The sequence below is a fragment of the Taudactylus pleione genome, unplaced genomic scaffold (assembly GCF_031769625.1).
Source record: "Taudactylus pleione unplaced genomic scaffold, aTauple2 ptg000206l, whole genome shotgun sequence".
Lineage (NCBI taxonomy): Eukaryota > Metazoa > Chordata > Amphibia > Anura > Myobatrachidae > Taudactylus > Taudactylus pleione.
Window position 1 is genome coordinate 802,752 of NW_028284608.1, and position 16,778 is coordinate 819,529.

The 16,778-nt window shown below is 39.8% G+C and overlaps 1 protein-coding gene across 20 annotated transcripts in view; it reads right to left on the reverse strand.

Moving 5' to 3' along the window:
- NRXN1 (neurexin 1) overlaps positions 1-16,778 on the reverse strand; it is a 1,439,010-nt gene that overhangs the window by 16,832 nt on the left and 1,405,400 nt on the right. For 13 of the 20 annotated variants that reach the window (XM_088477983.1, XM_088477987.1, XM_088477979.1 and 10 more), the window contains one exon: positions 14,459-14,549. In XM_088477983.1, the coding sequence (XP_088334109.1) occupies positions 14,459-14,549 (91 nt within the window). The remainder of the gene's footprint in view (positions 1-14,458; positions 14,550-16,778) is intronic. The other 7 variants (XM_088477984.1, XM_088477988.1, XM_088477986.1 and 4 more) reach the window with 1 other exon arrangement.

A 16,778-nucleotide genomic window follows, 5' to 3' on the forward strand; every position in this document is an offset into this window, starting at 1 on the left:
CACTTGGTTATTTTATAGCCAGAACTGCTCGCAAGATTGTGGTAGCAAAAACCAACCACAAGAATAGCGAGCAGTTCATACGCTGGTCGATGTACTCGATTAATCTAATAAATAGCGGACATGACGTAGGATGCGAGCGGCCAGGGGGCGTTTTTAACAAATAAACGAGCGTATGTTTTGCTCGCTCGTTCAGACTTAGAGGTGTGAACAGACTGCAATTTGCGAACGGATCATTTGAATAGCCACCCCTTGTTTTTGAACGAACGACCGCAAATAGCGAACGGCTCTGAATCAGGCCCATACTTCTCTTTTTCATTTGATTCAAGTATTGTATGATTTGTGTTTTTTCTTTATTATCTACATATTGAGAGATCCATCTTATTAATAAAATTAATTGGTCTTTTTGTTTGTATGTCCGATTATGCATTCAGACACCCCTGCACCGATTGGGATGAAACCAATGCGAGGTGGTCCAGCTGTATCTTGGCCAGGTTTTATGGGGGTTAGGGTCCCGGTCGGACCTCCCGTTGGTGTACGCTGGGCAGAACTTTGACCTGGTTAGCCTGTTGTGAGCCTTCCACTGGATGGATTTGGATAAAGATTTCACAGAGGGGTGGCAATTGGTCTGGGATGTCTGGAAATTGGTCTGGGATGCCTAACTTAATAACTTGAAGATTAGGTCCCTGTTGGTCGGACTTCCCATTGGTGTACGCTGGGCAGATCTTTGACCCAGGGAAAATGTTCTAGGGCTTTCCCTGGATGGATTTGGATGAAAACTTCACAGAGGGGTGGCAATTGGTCTGCAATGCCTAACTTAATAACTTGAAGATTTAAACCCAGACAACGCCAGGTACTTCAGGTAATTGTAAAATAAATATGACATTTGGCTTGATACAAACCACTAGTTCAATACAGGGCATAATGAATATCTCTTCAGTTACCACCAGGTGTTATTAGAATGGTCATTAGTTATAGGAATGATCATGATACATCATTTGTTTCATCCCAGGATTAGCAATAAAACTCTAAAAAGATCAGAATACTGTGGCTCGAAAGGCAATTACACAGAGAAAATAAGAATTAAGTTGTAATAGGCTTAATTACTTTTTAATAATAATACGGCTCTATGTCTGCACCATTAATCGTGTAAGGCTGTAATCCTCTGGTTGATAGTCACTGGAATAAGCATCAATGTCTCTGTATACCAAAAATAAGGCAACTTGTTACTTGAAAAGTGTTTAGATTGTGTGTATACTGTATTACAGTCTAAAAGTTTAAATATTTACTTATGTTTGATATCATGTATGTTGCATTCTCTAAACCGGAAAATCAGGTATTTCAGATTTTCATCAGTGTGATGGAGAATGAATCTTTGCCAAGTTCTAAGCACACTGAACAGATTTTCAGATAGTACAACACTTTGGGCCTAATTCTGAGATGGGAGTAAAACAAAAAGATCAAGTACTGCAACTGTGCACCTGGACAACCCATATTACAATGCAATGGGTATAATTTTTTTTTTTTTTACATGAAGAATATATACCTGCTGATTTTGCATGCAGCCCACAAATGCTGGACAGCTTTAGTTTTACACTACAATTTAGATTAGAGATGAGCGGTTCAGATTTGACTCGGTTAGTTTGGATCTGAAACCGAGGCAAAACGTCATCTTTCTGCCAAGGACATCCATTAAAGATGACGTTTTGCCTCGGTCTCAGACCCGAACTTGCATTAAGTTTATGGATAGAACCAAGTCAATTCCAAACTGCTCATCTCTAATTTAGATTTGAGTTTGGACACGCCCCTCCCAAGTCTAAATCTCTCTGCACATGTTACATCTGCCCCACCTGCAGTGCAGCATGGATTCACCAGGGTTCAAAGTTACTTGGTCTTTTTTGCTTTTACTACCAACTCAGAATCAGGCCCATGATTCGCAATTCCAGCAATGATGAGTCTTATGCGACTATCTGCCCATATTCTTAGTTGTACTCATCTATGCATCTATGAGCCCATTCGCGTATCTATAATGGGTGCAGAGTGTGCATTGCCCATGGGCCCACACCGCACTCATATAATTATTATACTTACCTCTCCGGAGTCCCGTGTTGGCCGGAGCTGCATACTGAAATCACCAGGAAGATGGCTGCCGCGCCAGAGTCTAGCAGAGTCTACCAGTGCTGGCGAGAAGGGGGCCCGCACGGAGGCTGCATGCAGACCCCGTCCTCTCTTAAATCTATGCTGTATGAGCCTCATTATGAGTCAAAATTCCAGCAATGATAGGTCCTATGCAACTATCCGCCCATATTCTGAAACATAGGCATCTGCGCAATCGCACCATCTCCAATCCTCCTTCCACGTCAGCAAATGTCATCACTATTAACGGCGCTTACATATGAAGATATGACTGAAAATTGCATGCACCCTGCATACGCAAACTACATGTCCATGAGCCACTTCTCCGATATTCAAATGCCACTTAGATGCCCAAATGCCACTTGGTAACACTAAGAATATTCTCTGTTGCACACGTTGACTGAGGCCCATGCACAGTTTGCTTAAAATCGCAAGATGTGGCGACTTTCCTACATGCATGCAAACCAGAATCTGACCCATGCATGATTGAAAAAGTACTGTTGGTACTCTCATTGATTAGAAGTAGGATGATCCAAAAAAGACACCTTGGTAAAAAAAATAGCGTCAACATACAGTATTATGGATAATACGTAACATTTTTAGATGCAGTTTGTGGCCTTTGTCATCAAAGCACATTAAGTTATTAGACCTGATTTGATTGGCTGTATTTTCATTAAAATATATTTTCATGAAAAATGTATCCATAAATCAAATAGAGATTTTCCTAATGTTAGAAATGAGGTATGGTTTAGGCTGACCGGTCTGAGGAGACAACAGCGGTCTATAAACACAGAAAGAAAAATATTGTCGCAGCACAAAGTTATTTCAAAGGTTTTCTTTTTTTTAACAGTGGAATGATGACATTTGACTGCACAAACTGCTTATGTTAAGGCTGTGATTGCTGAAATATGCTACAACTGTAAGTGCCTAGACCTGCCCCATCAGCTTTCGCACTTTGCTCTACATTGCTTATTTATTTTAATATACAGATGTGGGAAAAGTTTATTGCACCCGTTGGTACATTACAACATTTGAAAAGGGTATTAGAACCGTGTGAGGTTTGAAGTGATCTAATGCACTGTTAATGTAGTTTTCCCCTCCTGGAGCATTAAGCATGTCATTTTACAACACACCAGTGGGAGCAATAAAGCTCGCTCCATCTGTAAAAGAGCACTTTGATGGCTTCAATCACACATATCTTCATTTATTTGTGGTCATGTGCACTGCATGTGTCATGAAACTAATTACAAACTCAAAATGTCCCTACATTAATCTAAATATTTTTTATTTGTCCTTGTGGTACTATACATTAATGTACAGATACTGTATAGGCTACTATTGTAAAGTTATGTAAGTTAAAATCTAAACCTATATGCCTATAAAATTAATGTGTCAACAAATATTTTATATGGGATTGGTATGATATGGCGAAAATCCTCAATGTCAATGATATTTTAGACTGAAACTAACCCTTATTCTAATTGCAGCCTAACCCAAATTGTATTCTAGCCCTAATCCTAATTGCAGCCTAACCCAAATTGTATGCTAGCCCTGACCCTAATTGCAGCCTAACCCAAATTGTATGCTAGCCCTAACCCTAATTGCAGCCTAACCCAAATTGTATGCTAGCCCTAACCCTAATTGCAGCCTAACCCAAATTGTATGCTAGCCCTAACCCTAACTGCAGCCTAACCCAAATTGTATGCTAGCCCTAACCCTAACTGCAGCCTACCCCAAATTGTATGCTAGCCCTAACCCTAACTGCAGCCTACCCCAAACTGTCTGCTAGCCCTAACCCTAATTGCAGCCTAACCCAAAATGTATGCTAGCCCTAACCCAGATTGTATGCTAGCTCTTACCCTAACTGCAGCCGAACCCAAATTGTATGCTAGCCCTAACCCTAATTGCAGCCAAACCCAAATTGCTTGCTAGCCTTAACGCTGATTGTAACCTAACCCTAACCCTATTTCCATGTGTTTTACATTGTGCTGTTGACTAGGAGGAGATTTATCAAATCTTGGCAAGAGATAAGGTGGAGAGTGATAAAGTACCAACCAATCAGTTTCTGTCATTTTTCTAGCACAACCTGTAAAATGACAGTTAGGAGCTGATTGATTTGTATTTTTTCTCTCTCCTTTTTATCAATCCCCAAGCTTTGACAAATCTTCCCTTTGACATTTTGAACATGCCGACATTATGCCAGAGTCAACATTTTGGATGTATTCTGTTGACACTCTAAACATGGTTACTTTCAGACATTACAGTGTTGATATTTTATTGTAGACATTTTTACAAATTAGTAAATTTACTAAAGTGAGAGTTTTTAGAATTGGAGATGTTGCCCATAGCAACCAATCAGATTCTAGCTATTATCTTCTAGAAGGTGCTAGTTAAATGTTAAGTAGAATCTTATTGGTTTCTATAGGCAACAACTCCACTTCTAAAAACTCTCACCTTAGTAAATATACCCCTTAATGTTGACATCTTGACTGGAACCCATTTTTCTGATAGTACTTAATGGTACATGGTTTCAGCACTTTTTTGTTTATTTTTTCATTCTTAACTAGTTTAGAAACAGGAAGAAACCAGTGAAATCCATGAATAAAAATAAACCTCAGGATTCTTGTCTACTTTAAATCTTGAATCAAAATGTAACTTTACATCAGTACTGGTACCATTTCTCTGAGTGCTGAAAAATGACTGTGTAAAATAGTTTATTGTAGCCAAATAGAAGGCTTTGTGCACACGCTGACTAGTTCCGCATAGTGATCAATGATCTCATTTTGGTGGCATATTTAACAAATTATGCATACAATAACCAAAAACAAATATGCTTCATCACCACATATTGCAGAATTTGCAATTCCTTATTGGTGCAATGTACAGTATTAAGAATAAGATACTAGGTCATGGGCTCACTTTAATTTCGCGTTTGTGCAACTGCGATAGGCATCAGATTCACCTACAGTGCACTGGGGAGGGATCACAAGATCCTCCTCCAGCCGGGCTGCTCCATAAAGGTAAGAGTGCTCATGCCATATTGAGGTAGAGCCATCCTAAGCAGATGAGCTCTGAAAACTAATGCTGGCCATATATGGTAAGATTTTCTGTCCAACCATCCAACTAGTTGGTTGGTTGGAATGAAAATCTGGTAACGTATGGGAGTAAATAATGATCAGCAATTTGCTCCTAAATACCATAAAATAGATTAAAATGGTCATTCAGACAAGTTTGTTGAATGTTTGCTCTAAACAATTTGTTCAAACAACAGTTTTTGTCCATTTTCCTGCGTTTGGGAGCAAATTGCTGATTGTCATTTGCTTTCATACCTTATCAGATTTTCATTCCAACCAATCACCTAGTTGGATGGTTGGTCAGAAAATCTTACCATGTATGGCCAGCATTAGTTTTTGGTGCTTGATACATTGCACTACTGTGGCACCATATTTCATGCTTTCAACATTGCTAAATACACACTTTACTTATATAAAACAGAAACTGCTGTTTCTGCATTATTTATGGGGCAGATGGCTTGACAGATAGGACCCTTTGCGTTTCTAGCTAACTTGTGGCCCCCTTCATGCAGCATCACAAAACTAAAGTCTATGTTGAGGGACTTTGATCTTGTAATTCATGCAGAGTTGTGATGTTCTTCATTAAAAACCCTAACTTGTGAATAAAGAACTGTATATTTCCCATTTTTCTTGCATAGCTATGCGGTTTTGGCTATTTTTCTTCCCTTCACTAGTCTTGTATCAGATTATATGATGCCCATTGAATGCTTAATACGGTATATAATTCTGCTTTACAATACCATTAGTGCACTGCCATTTGTAGAGAGGGAAACCGAGCCGTAATTGACTCAACTGTTCCACTTCACTTGTCTATTCTGTTCTTCTGAGAAGTATGAAATAATGCTAGGTTCCTATATGTACTACTGGCTTTGTGCAGCATTGTGTAGTGTCCTTGTATTGTGATGAAGGAGAGCAGCTTTTAAATCTGCCGCATATTCAGCTCTCTCTGCGGAGAAAGGTCGCCAATACCTCACCGCTGAACAATCTCTGCCAAAAACAATTGTTTGAGCAGCAATAATAGTAATAATTATTATTGTATGCATTATTTTTGTTCCAGATCTAAAAAATAGGCTGCACCCACCGGATTTGGGTGATAGATCCAAAAAAGTTTGAATTAATGTGCACCTATGTTACTTCAATAAATACAGTATGGTGATTAGAGACATCTGCCTTCTTTCATGATCCTATGGCTATATCCATTGGAATACAGTATTGGATGTGTGAAAACCGCTATAAATAAAACTTTTACATTTTCCACTTCAGAGTTTCTTTGTCCACAAATATACATGGTATTGAAACATCAGTATTCTTTGTATCCATTTGCATACACCTCAAGGTTTGAAGGAGACTTCCCTACAATAGAGTAATTGCTATTTACCAAAGCAGTGTTATGTCTCATGTGGTTAATGGCACATTCATACCACTCCTGCATAAATGCGCTATTTGTCCAATAATTACTTTGCGTTGGTTTTAATGGCACCTTTGACACCGATGCACTTTCAAATTTGAATGCATTTAAGATTTTAAGAGGTATTCTGATTTATTTTTACAGCAGGAGGTATATAACAAAAAAATATATATATACTGTATATATGCCCTCTTAAATGAATTGTACTTTCTGTGTTTACCAGAAGAGACGAGAATGGTGGACAGACACAAAATTGTTTGTTATCAGATAACACTGGGCAGCACTGACGGTGTAATGGTTAGCATTACTGCCTCACAGCACTGAGGTCCGGAGTTTGAGTCCCACTATGGCCCTAACTGTGTGCCACTAGATGACTCAAGAGGGTGTTCGAGGGCATAAAGGATATTGAGTACATAATGTCAATCATTTAGTATCACTATTTACTCTGCGGTGCCCGGCACTTTGCGCCAGCCTGCCCAAGATTCTAAATACCACTCTTGGGTGTGCAGTCGCACTCTGATGTACGCACGCCTCTACCCTTTTTCTATCCCCTTCATTCTTTCTATCCTCTCCACTGCTTTGCTTTTTTCCCCTTTTCGCTCTCCTGCCCTCTCACTCTTGCCCCTCTGTCTCTCACTCTTCTGCCACCTCTGTCTCTTATTTTTAAACCTCTCAGTACGACTTCCCCCCCTGCAGTCACATATTCATCCAGCTTACTGCGTAGTTTAAGCCTTCTCACGCCAATAAATGCGCCCACTGTAAAACACAGATGCAGCAAACAACAGGAAGCATTAAAGTGTGTTCAGAAGAAGATAATTCTATGGAGGTAAGTAGGTAGATGGGTGGGAGGGTGATTGGCTGGCTGAGGGGTGACTGTGTGGTATGTATGTTTTTCTTATGCCAGTGAGTCGTGGTGAATGGGTAAGACAGATGGGTTTGTAGAATGCTTGCCAACTCTCCCTCATTGTCAGGGAGACTCCCTGAAATAGCAGTAATCTCCCTGTCTCCCTGAAATGTCCCTCATTTCATCATTTCACCTTACCCCCATTATGAAGATGTTATATTAAAATAAAGATATATATATATATATATGTATATATATATATATATGTATATATATATATATATATATATATATATATATACAGTCAGGTGCATAAATATTGGGACATTGACAGAATTTTCATATTTTGGCCTCTATTCACCACCACAATGGCTTTGAAATGAAACAAACAAGATGTGCTTTAACTGCAGACTTTCACATTTAATTTGAGGTAATTACATCCAAATCAGGTGAACGGTGTAGGAGTTACAACGGTTTCTATATGTGCCTCCCACTTTTTAAGGGGTCAAAAGTAATGGGACTATCAACTCAAAAGCTATTTCATGGTCAGATGTGGGCTATCCCCTCATTATTTCATTATCAATTAAGCAGGTAAAAGGTCTGGAGTTGATTCTAGGTGTGACATTTGCATTTGGAATCAGTTGCTGTCGACTCTCAATATGAGATCCAAAGAGCTGTCACTATCAGTGAACCAAGCCATCAATAGGCTGAAAAATGAAAACAAGCCCATCAGAGAGATAGCAAAAACATTAGGTGTTTGCAAATCAACTGTTTGGAACATTCTTAAAAAGAAAGAACGCACCGGAGAGCTCAGCAACACCAAAAGACCCGGAAGACCATGGAAAACAACTGTGGTGGATGACAGAAGAATTATTTCCCTGTTGAAGAAAAACCCCTTCACAACAGTTGGCCAAATCAAGAACACTCTCCAGGAGGTAGGTGTATATGTGTCAAAGTCAACAATCTAGAGAAGACTTTAGAGTGAATATAGAGGGTTCACAACAAGATGTAAACCATTGGTGAGCCACAAAAACAGGAAGACCAGATTAGAGTTTTCCAAACAACATCTAAAAGAGCCATTACAGTTCTGGAACAACATCCTATGGACAGATGAGACAAAGATCAACTTGTACCAGAGTGATGGGAAGAGAAGACTATGGAGAAGGAAAGGAACTGTTCATGATCCAAAACATACCACCTCATCAGTGAAGCATGGTGGTGGTAGTGTCATGGCGTGGGCATGTATGGCTGCCAATGGAACTGGTTCCCTTGTATTTATTGATGATGTGACTTCTGACAAATGCAGCAGAATGAATTCTGAAGTGATTCGGGCAATATTATATGCTCATATTCAGTCAAATGCTTCAGAACTCATTGGACGGCGCTTCACAGTGCAGATGGACAATGACCTGAAGCATACTGCAAAAGCAACCAAAGAGTTTTTTAAGGCTAAAAAGTGGAATGTTATGCAATGGCCAAGTCAATCCCCTGACCTGAATCTGATTGAGCATGCATTTCACTTGATGAAGACAAAACTGAAGGGAAAATGCCCCAAGAACAAGCAGGAACTGAAGACATTTGCAGTAGAGCCTGGCAGAGCATCACCAGGGATGAAACCCAGTGTCTGGTGATGCCTATGCGTTCCAGACTTCAGGCTGTAATTGCCTGCAAAGGATTTGCAACAAAGTATTAAAAAGTGAAAGTTAGATTTAGGATTGTTTAGTTTGTCCCATTACTTTTGGCCCCTTATAAAGTGCGAGGCACATATAGAAACCGTTGTAATTCCTACACCATTCATCTGATTTGGATGTAATTACCCTCAAATTAAATCTGAAAGTCTGCAGTTAAAGCACATCTTGTTTGTTTCATTGCAAAGCCATTGTGGTGGTGAATAGAGGCCAAAATATGAAAATTCTGTCAATGTCCCATTATTTATGCACCTGACTGTATATATATATATATATATATATATATATATATTCAAATGTTATCACTAGTATAATTTCCCTGCATTGGTTATAAGACACAATGATCCCTATGGCTATATGTATTTTCTGAAAAGTATCAGTGTGTCTTCATCAACAAGTAGATCTTACTAACTGCTTTGGGGCTTGTTTACATTTGGATGAAAGTCAAGTTCATGACACCTCTTAGATGTATCAGTACACGCCCACTTTACCGCCATGCTCATGGATGTTGCTTTCACAATCTCCCTGATTTTTTTTTTCAAAAGCAGGCAAGTATGGTGGGTAGGCACACCTAACTTCAGCTCTCACTGCCTAACTGCTAGACTGACACTTAAGCCTTTTATATAATAGGGGTTGGGTATGGGATGTCGGTGCTTGGGATGTCGGCATTCATAATCCTGACGCTGGAATCCTGACTGGGTCACAATGCCGACAGATGAAGATAAGTGTATTACCCTTCCGCTACCCTTCCCTCCCCGCAGCCTAAACCTAACCTTTCCCCGCAGCTTTAACCTAACCCTCCCTCCCTAGTGCCTAACCCTAACCTTCCCCATAGTGCCTAAACCTCCTGCTAACCCCAATACATAACTGTCTGGATGCTGGCAGTCAGCATGCCGGCGCCGGCATTCTGACTGGTGTCGGAATTCAGGTGCCGGCATTCTGAATGCCGGCATCGCAAAAGCTGGGATAATGACTACATCCCATATAATAGATTCCATACCCTAAATGTGTATATGCATGGAAACATAGTGATCTAACTTTATTATTGGATTTACATTAAGTGTTTTTTAGACGAGAAATGCCAAGTTATTGCATCAAATATATATTAGGATAACACAATCCTTCATTTTCAGGGGTATTTTGCTGAAAGCAAGTACAGTACTGCAGGATAGCACCCATTTCATCTAGAATCGGTATGAAATACCGATGGACGGGATGCCGGCTGTCAGTACACTGACAACGGCATCCCGAAGGTTCAAATCCTGACAGGGGAATGGTGAGTACTGTTCCCCTGTCCTATGTACCCCCTAACCCTCCTTTCATGTACCCTAATACTAACCCTCCCTACTCTGCATCCTAACCCTAGCCCCCCCAGGTAAGTGCCTAAACCCAACCCTCCCCCCTTAGTGCATAACCTTCCTCCCTTAGTGCCTAACCCTAAACCCCCCAGGTGGTGCCTGAACCTACCCCCCCTGCCCAGAGCCTAACCCTAACTTCCCCCCTCCCGCAGCCTAACGCTAGCACCTCCCGCGGCTGATACTCACCTTTCCGCAGTGTCCTTACGATCGGGATGCCAACATCAGCATCCCGAGTCATGTCGGGATTTCGACGCCAGAGTTGTTTGGGATTTCGATGCCGGGATTCCGGAAGACGGCTTCCCGCTTGTGGTCAGTAACTAGGTACCATCTGTGTGTGCAATGTGCTTTAGTATGAATGTATCACAAGTTATATTATAAAGGCTAAACAGATCTTTATAATGTTTGAGGATCACCCAATAAAAAAACAAAAAAACATTTTTAATAGTGACTATTTAATGTCTTCCTGCAATGGCAATGTATGTTGTAATCTATTCTCCACCAAAAGTAAATTTCATCAACCATTATCCACATTGCGTTGTCTTTAGCAAATAAAAGTATGCATTTTCCATTTTTTTGATGTCTCTTATGTATTCCCAAAAAAAAGCAAAACACACCATTATACCAGAGAGTGTTTTCCATACAGAGTGTAAGTGTTGTATTATGAATGATAATCACATTTGATTGTTGTAATTGATTACCCGCCATTTAATTGAAGTTGATGCTTAAGCACTTTCGAAATCAGTGATCAGTGCACAGATCCTGGAGGCATTATGCAATCTATTCCGTGAGCCAGCAACATTTGATAAGATTTATGCTTAGAACTGCCTCGCCTACTTGATTTTTAAGATCTTGGCTAGCTATAACATTTTATATCCTCTTCTTTCATTTATATTTTAATTTCCCTATCATCTAAGAGCAATTGGGGGGGGGGATTCAATTATTGGCAATGTGCAGTCGTGATGCGCGATTGCACTCATCACCGATAATTATGATGTATTTCCTGCGCACAACGCTGTAGACTGCAAAGAACTTTTTGCAGCATTGGTGGCTGCATAGTGCTGGATAAGTGTTTGAAATGCTACTAGTTGAATTGACATCTAAACATATCGGCTGTCCTTTTGTAAAAAAAATTTCACACGTTTCATATTTTTCTTTATGAATCTTAATAATAAAATAAAATACCTTTAAGTAGAGGTGTGCGTGGGCCCCTGAATTTTGGTTTAGGTTTTGGCAAAACCACCCTTAAGTGTTATGGTTCTTGTTTTGGCAAAACCACCCTTAAGTGTTGTGGTTCTTTTATGTTTTGGTTTTGGATTTCTTTAAACTTAATAAAAACAGCTCAAATCATGTAATATGGACCAGATTACATGCAATCCGAAACTGAGATTTGGTTTTTAAATCCGAGTTCCGAATTTACAGCAGACTCGAGCCGGGACTCGGTTCAACTCGGAACCCAAAAAGTGATTTGAGCCAAAACTCTGTTCTACTCAGAACGCTGAGAGTGATTCAATTCGACACGGAACCCCAAAGTTTGGGTGCGTTCGGTTTTCAGGAAAACTGAACCCCACATCTCTAGTTATTAAGTAATAATAATAATAGCGCATTATGCTGGTTAAGCATTGTTCACTTAGTTTATGAGAAATCTGATTACATTTGGGAGTTTTTACTGACAATTATGTAGTTTCCATATTTTAAATGTTATAGAAGTTTAGATATCAGTAAACTGAACTGTGGTCACGGGTCCCCTTTGGGAATGTAGTTTTCATTTATGGAGAATTACGCAGTTGAGAGGTTGGTATAGTAACTGCAATATTGTGTGCATTCTGTTTCACATTACAACATAAATCAATGTTTAGGACATGTTCATAGTCATACACTAACTGTTGGATACTGGATGAGAACACAATTCAGAATTTGAGTGATTTCTAGGTAAGTGCTACCAGATTAATGACCCATGACCACACTCTCATTGACCACTATGTGTCTGACAACTGTGCAACATTAAATTACAAACCTACAGTGGTCCCCTGTTCCTGAAGAAACTCCAAAGTGCAGCATTACTCTCTCCTACTGCTGCTTAGCAGATTTCCACAGTCAGCAGAGTTATTAATGTCCCTTCCCAGAGAATGGGAATTTCATGGGGGAGGGGCAACAACACCTGCTCAGCTTGTATGAAACTAGGCTGCCGATGCCAATGGGTAGGCAAAGCAACTCCGGATAACTTACTAGACCTACTGGAGAACCTGCTGTAACTGGAGGATAGTAGCAACATGTCTTTATACTGGAGTATGTTTGTCAATGTCACCTAATACTACGAATCAGCTTCTAACTTACATTTTACAGGCTGTGGGTGGGATGTACTAAAGGGAGAATGTGGGCAAAAATCCAAAAACTGCAGCTTTCAGAGTTTTGGCTGCATTCCCATTTCCCATATGTACCAATCTCCAGAATACATTACTTTCTGGAGCTTGGACCTGGTGGGCCTATAAGAAGCCTATGGGCTTCTAGCCGCATCAGTCCCCAAGTGGGATCCAATTGGATCCATCACCGCACCCCCTGTGGCGTGTGTTATACAGTGCATGCACAGAGGGACACCCGAGGGACTGCTGGGTCATTAACCCGAAAGTCCCATCTTCGCAAAGGACAGCTCTTTTTGGAAGATCTGTCCTTTGCAATATTAATCTCAATTCTAGGTACATATCTGCGTATGTACCAGATAAGTGGCGGGATGTACCGCATCCAAAATGCGATGTGTAGTACATCCCGCTCCCTGTTTGAAATTTCACAGAAGCTGATTGGTTGGTACTATATCAAAGCTTGGAGAGAGATAAAATTGATAAAGATAAAGTACCAACCAATCTGCTCCTAACTGTCATTTTTCAAACACAGCCTGTGACATGGCAGTTAGAAAGTGACTGGTTAGTACTTTATCTCTAACAATTGAATCTCTCTCCAAGTTTTGATAAATACCCTAAGGGGTCTAGTTACTAAGCAGTGTTAGGAGAAGTGAAAAGTGAAGAGTCAAAACTGATAAGGTACCAGCCAATCAGCTCCCAACTGCCATTTTTCAAACACAGCCTGTGAGATGGCAGTTAGGAGCTGATTGGCTGGTACCTTATCACTTACTTATCACTTTTCACTCTTCACTTTTCACTTCTCCTAACACTGCTTAGTAAAGAGACCCCTAAATGTTATATTTTTGGGTGGCATTATCTGCTATTAATCTCTCTTAAATATATCTTTTAGATTAATTATTTTAAATATAGACATGCTTCTATGGAAAAAAAATCATATTAACAGGGGTCTCAACAATTCAAATGATTTATTTCCCAGGATAGTTGTATATTTGGTAAAAAAAAAGTATTCTACGCACAGCAGAGGCCAACACTATTCTCAAGCAGTTGTAATATGTTTTTTAGAAGTTAAGTTTATTGCAACCCACAGCTACCGCCCACTAATTGGATAATTGCTTTCATTGATGCCGCTTGCCCATAGTTACCCAATCTAATTTTATTTAATGCCAATCCTTTGTACCAACATACTTGAGAACGCATAAATATAAATAAATGCAAGTGCACTACTTTATGGTGAACCTTATCCGATTATTTTACATTTTAACAAAATTACAGTTCACCCACCAATTCTATTAAGACATCCTACAGTATATTGCCGAAATGCTTGTGAGTCATCAAGCCCCAATAGGATAACATATAAATGTTTCCCTGGTTTGGAATCACTGTCCTAAACTAAAGCTGTGATTAGTTTTAGCTCTGATTTAGTGTTATACACTGTAATATACTTGTTGGATCATGGGTTACAGTACTATAGCTGCCTCAAACCTCTTCTCAATTTAAAAGCCTTTATTTTGATTCTGCTCCCATATGTAATGTGAGCACGCACTGTTATATGAAACAGAGATAAGGAAAAAAAAAGTAATATAAAAGTTGACTAACCTAACCCACCTGAGCTTGGCTCACATGGATCAATATCCTCATCATCCTCACTTGGACATTCGGCAGAAGCCACCAAAAGGTCATCGGAGTTCTGAAAGAAAATGAGATTTATGAAATGATATATCTCATTATGTTCAAACACATGAAACACAGTCAACAGTGATTTAATTAATGGAATCTGTTCAGCGCAAAATCAATACTTGAGGCTCGATTTACTATCCGTTGGTTTTTCAATGCCACCAATGATCTGTGCCTTTGACTGATGGGTTTAAAGCGGCAACAAAAATAAGTGCTAGGCCAGGCTGGTTTAGCATTTATTACTGTTGCTGATTTAAATTCATTGGTCACGGCGCCAGTCCTCGGTGTCTTTGAAAAATGAATGGGTAGTAAACCTAGTCCCAAACAAGCCACTAGCAGATTCATTTATGAACAACATCGGCAATCGCCCTCCTGCCATTCCTGCTAGATTTATCCTGATACTAACAGAAAATGATTGTTACTGAGTGCTGAAAAACAAAAAGGTCCTGACTTCAAGTTTAGAAGTATGTCCAGACAGAAGCAGGTCCACAAAGACTTGTGGCGGGCCTGGGGGAGCTTAGCATAGGAAGGGACAGGGCTAACCTTTCTCATTCAGTAAATATCACCGGCAGCATGGTCATGACATCTCAGGAGGAGTGGTTATGCCACACCGGCACTCCCCGGCTCCTACAGAGTCCCAGGCCCATGTAATCTATACCTGCAACCCACCCTTCTTAGCAGTCCTCCATAGATGGTACAATTTTGTAACTTGAGAAAACCATGGTAAGCTGAAGGAGAATACATTTAAAAGGTGCAGAAAGAAAGGGATGCATCATAGCTGGATTCTAAATTGCAATATAAAAAACAAAGCTTCCTAGTATTTGTAGGCTATCTGCTAAATCAGCCAGTATTTTACTTGCTTGCAAAAATTAAATTACATTTGTACCCCTTGCAGCACAGCAAGATCTCTCCAAATGCAAAGTTGCACCCTTTAGCTGGATTTGCTAACAAGCCTAAATTGACTACTTGGATAACTTTAAAATCCATGATGAAAAACAACAATACAGTGTCCATGTATATAACACAATGCAAGTATAACTTAATAAGGGTCAGGGTATCATCTCTAATTAGATTCGCAACAAGGATTGAAATTTGGTGCCTGAAAAATGAGCATATTTGGAAATAATTGTAAACAAAGGTTTGGCTAATTAATGTGCTTTGTAATTAGTTCTTCATTGCTGCTATAATCCATATGCTGTAGCATGAAGCTAGTTATATCCATCAATGGGGTTTGCTGCAACATGTCACCTCCTCAACGCAGTTCGAATATTATTATGCAAATCTGCACGGGCATCAAATGCGTGAAATCTGAGTTCCCCAAACCTGACTGCAGTATCTGCAGGCTAATGTCACATCCAATGTAATTAGTGCAAAAAAAGGGGATCATTTACTAGTTATACATGCTAGGTTTAATAAACCATGATAGCATTGTGCAAGTTTTCTTGCAGGCTGATGATTGACATATGTAGAGCAGCATAATTTTACATAGGACAAGACCTTTTCTATTTTTGTAAATTTCCTTTAACAGGTAAAATAATTTCCTTTTTTTCCAGTACGTCGACATTCTGAAGAATAACAAATAAACCTGGCTTTTGAAACAAGAAATCATTCTAATGATAACAATGAAAACATATCTAGAGCCTTTATATTATAAAGCCAATTTCTATTCCCTATTTTTATTTCATCAACAACATCTTCATAAAATCTATATTATTGAGGTCTGCGCATTTAACGTTCTATTATAAATATTTGAGTGTTTTCCATGTTCACTCTACAAGTTTCGGTTGTAAGGAACAAATGTAGCTGATTGCCATTCCGGTTTTCATTTTGTTTTATGACACCATAACTACAATATCTAAATCTAAATAAGAGCCTGATTTTGAGTCAGGTTCAGTTCCAACTGCGGACAAATCTCTTAATTCTCAACAGACTGAGTAGGTTTTGCTCTAGGCACATACACCGGTTCACTTCGTCCATGAACCCATTTCTGGGTGGCAACTGGGCGGCTACCTTTCAAACGCATTGAAAAGATCTGTCTCATGAGAGTATCATGGAAGTGTCATGGACGTGTAGCCTGGGTCGTAAGGAGGGTGGTGTGGCCGGTGCTGTCCCACAGGGCGCGATACCGTGGGGCTAGAACTGCCCATGTTCACCCTCCGCTGCAACCTGCTCCTGGTTGTGTGGGTAGAGACGTCATGACATCTTCCACATTGCCGTGGGATCTGTACTGCCACTCAGGACA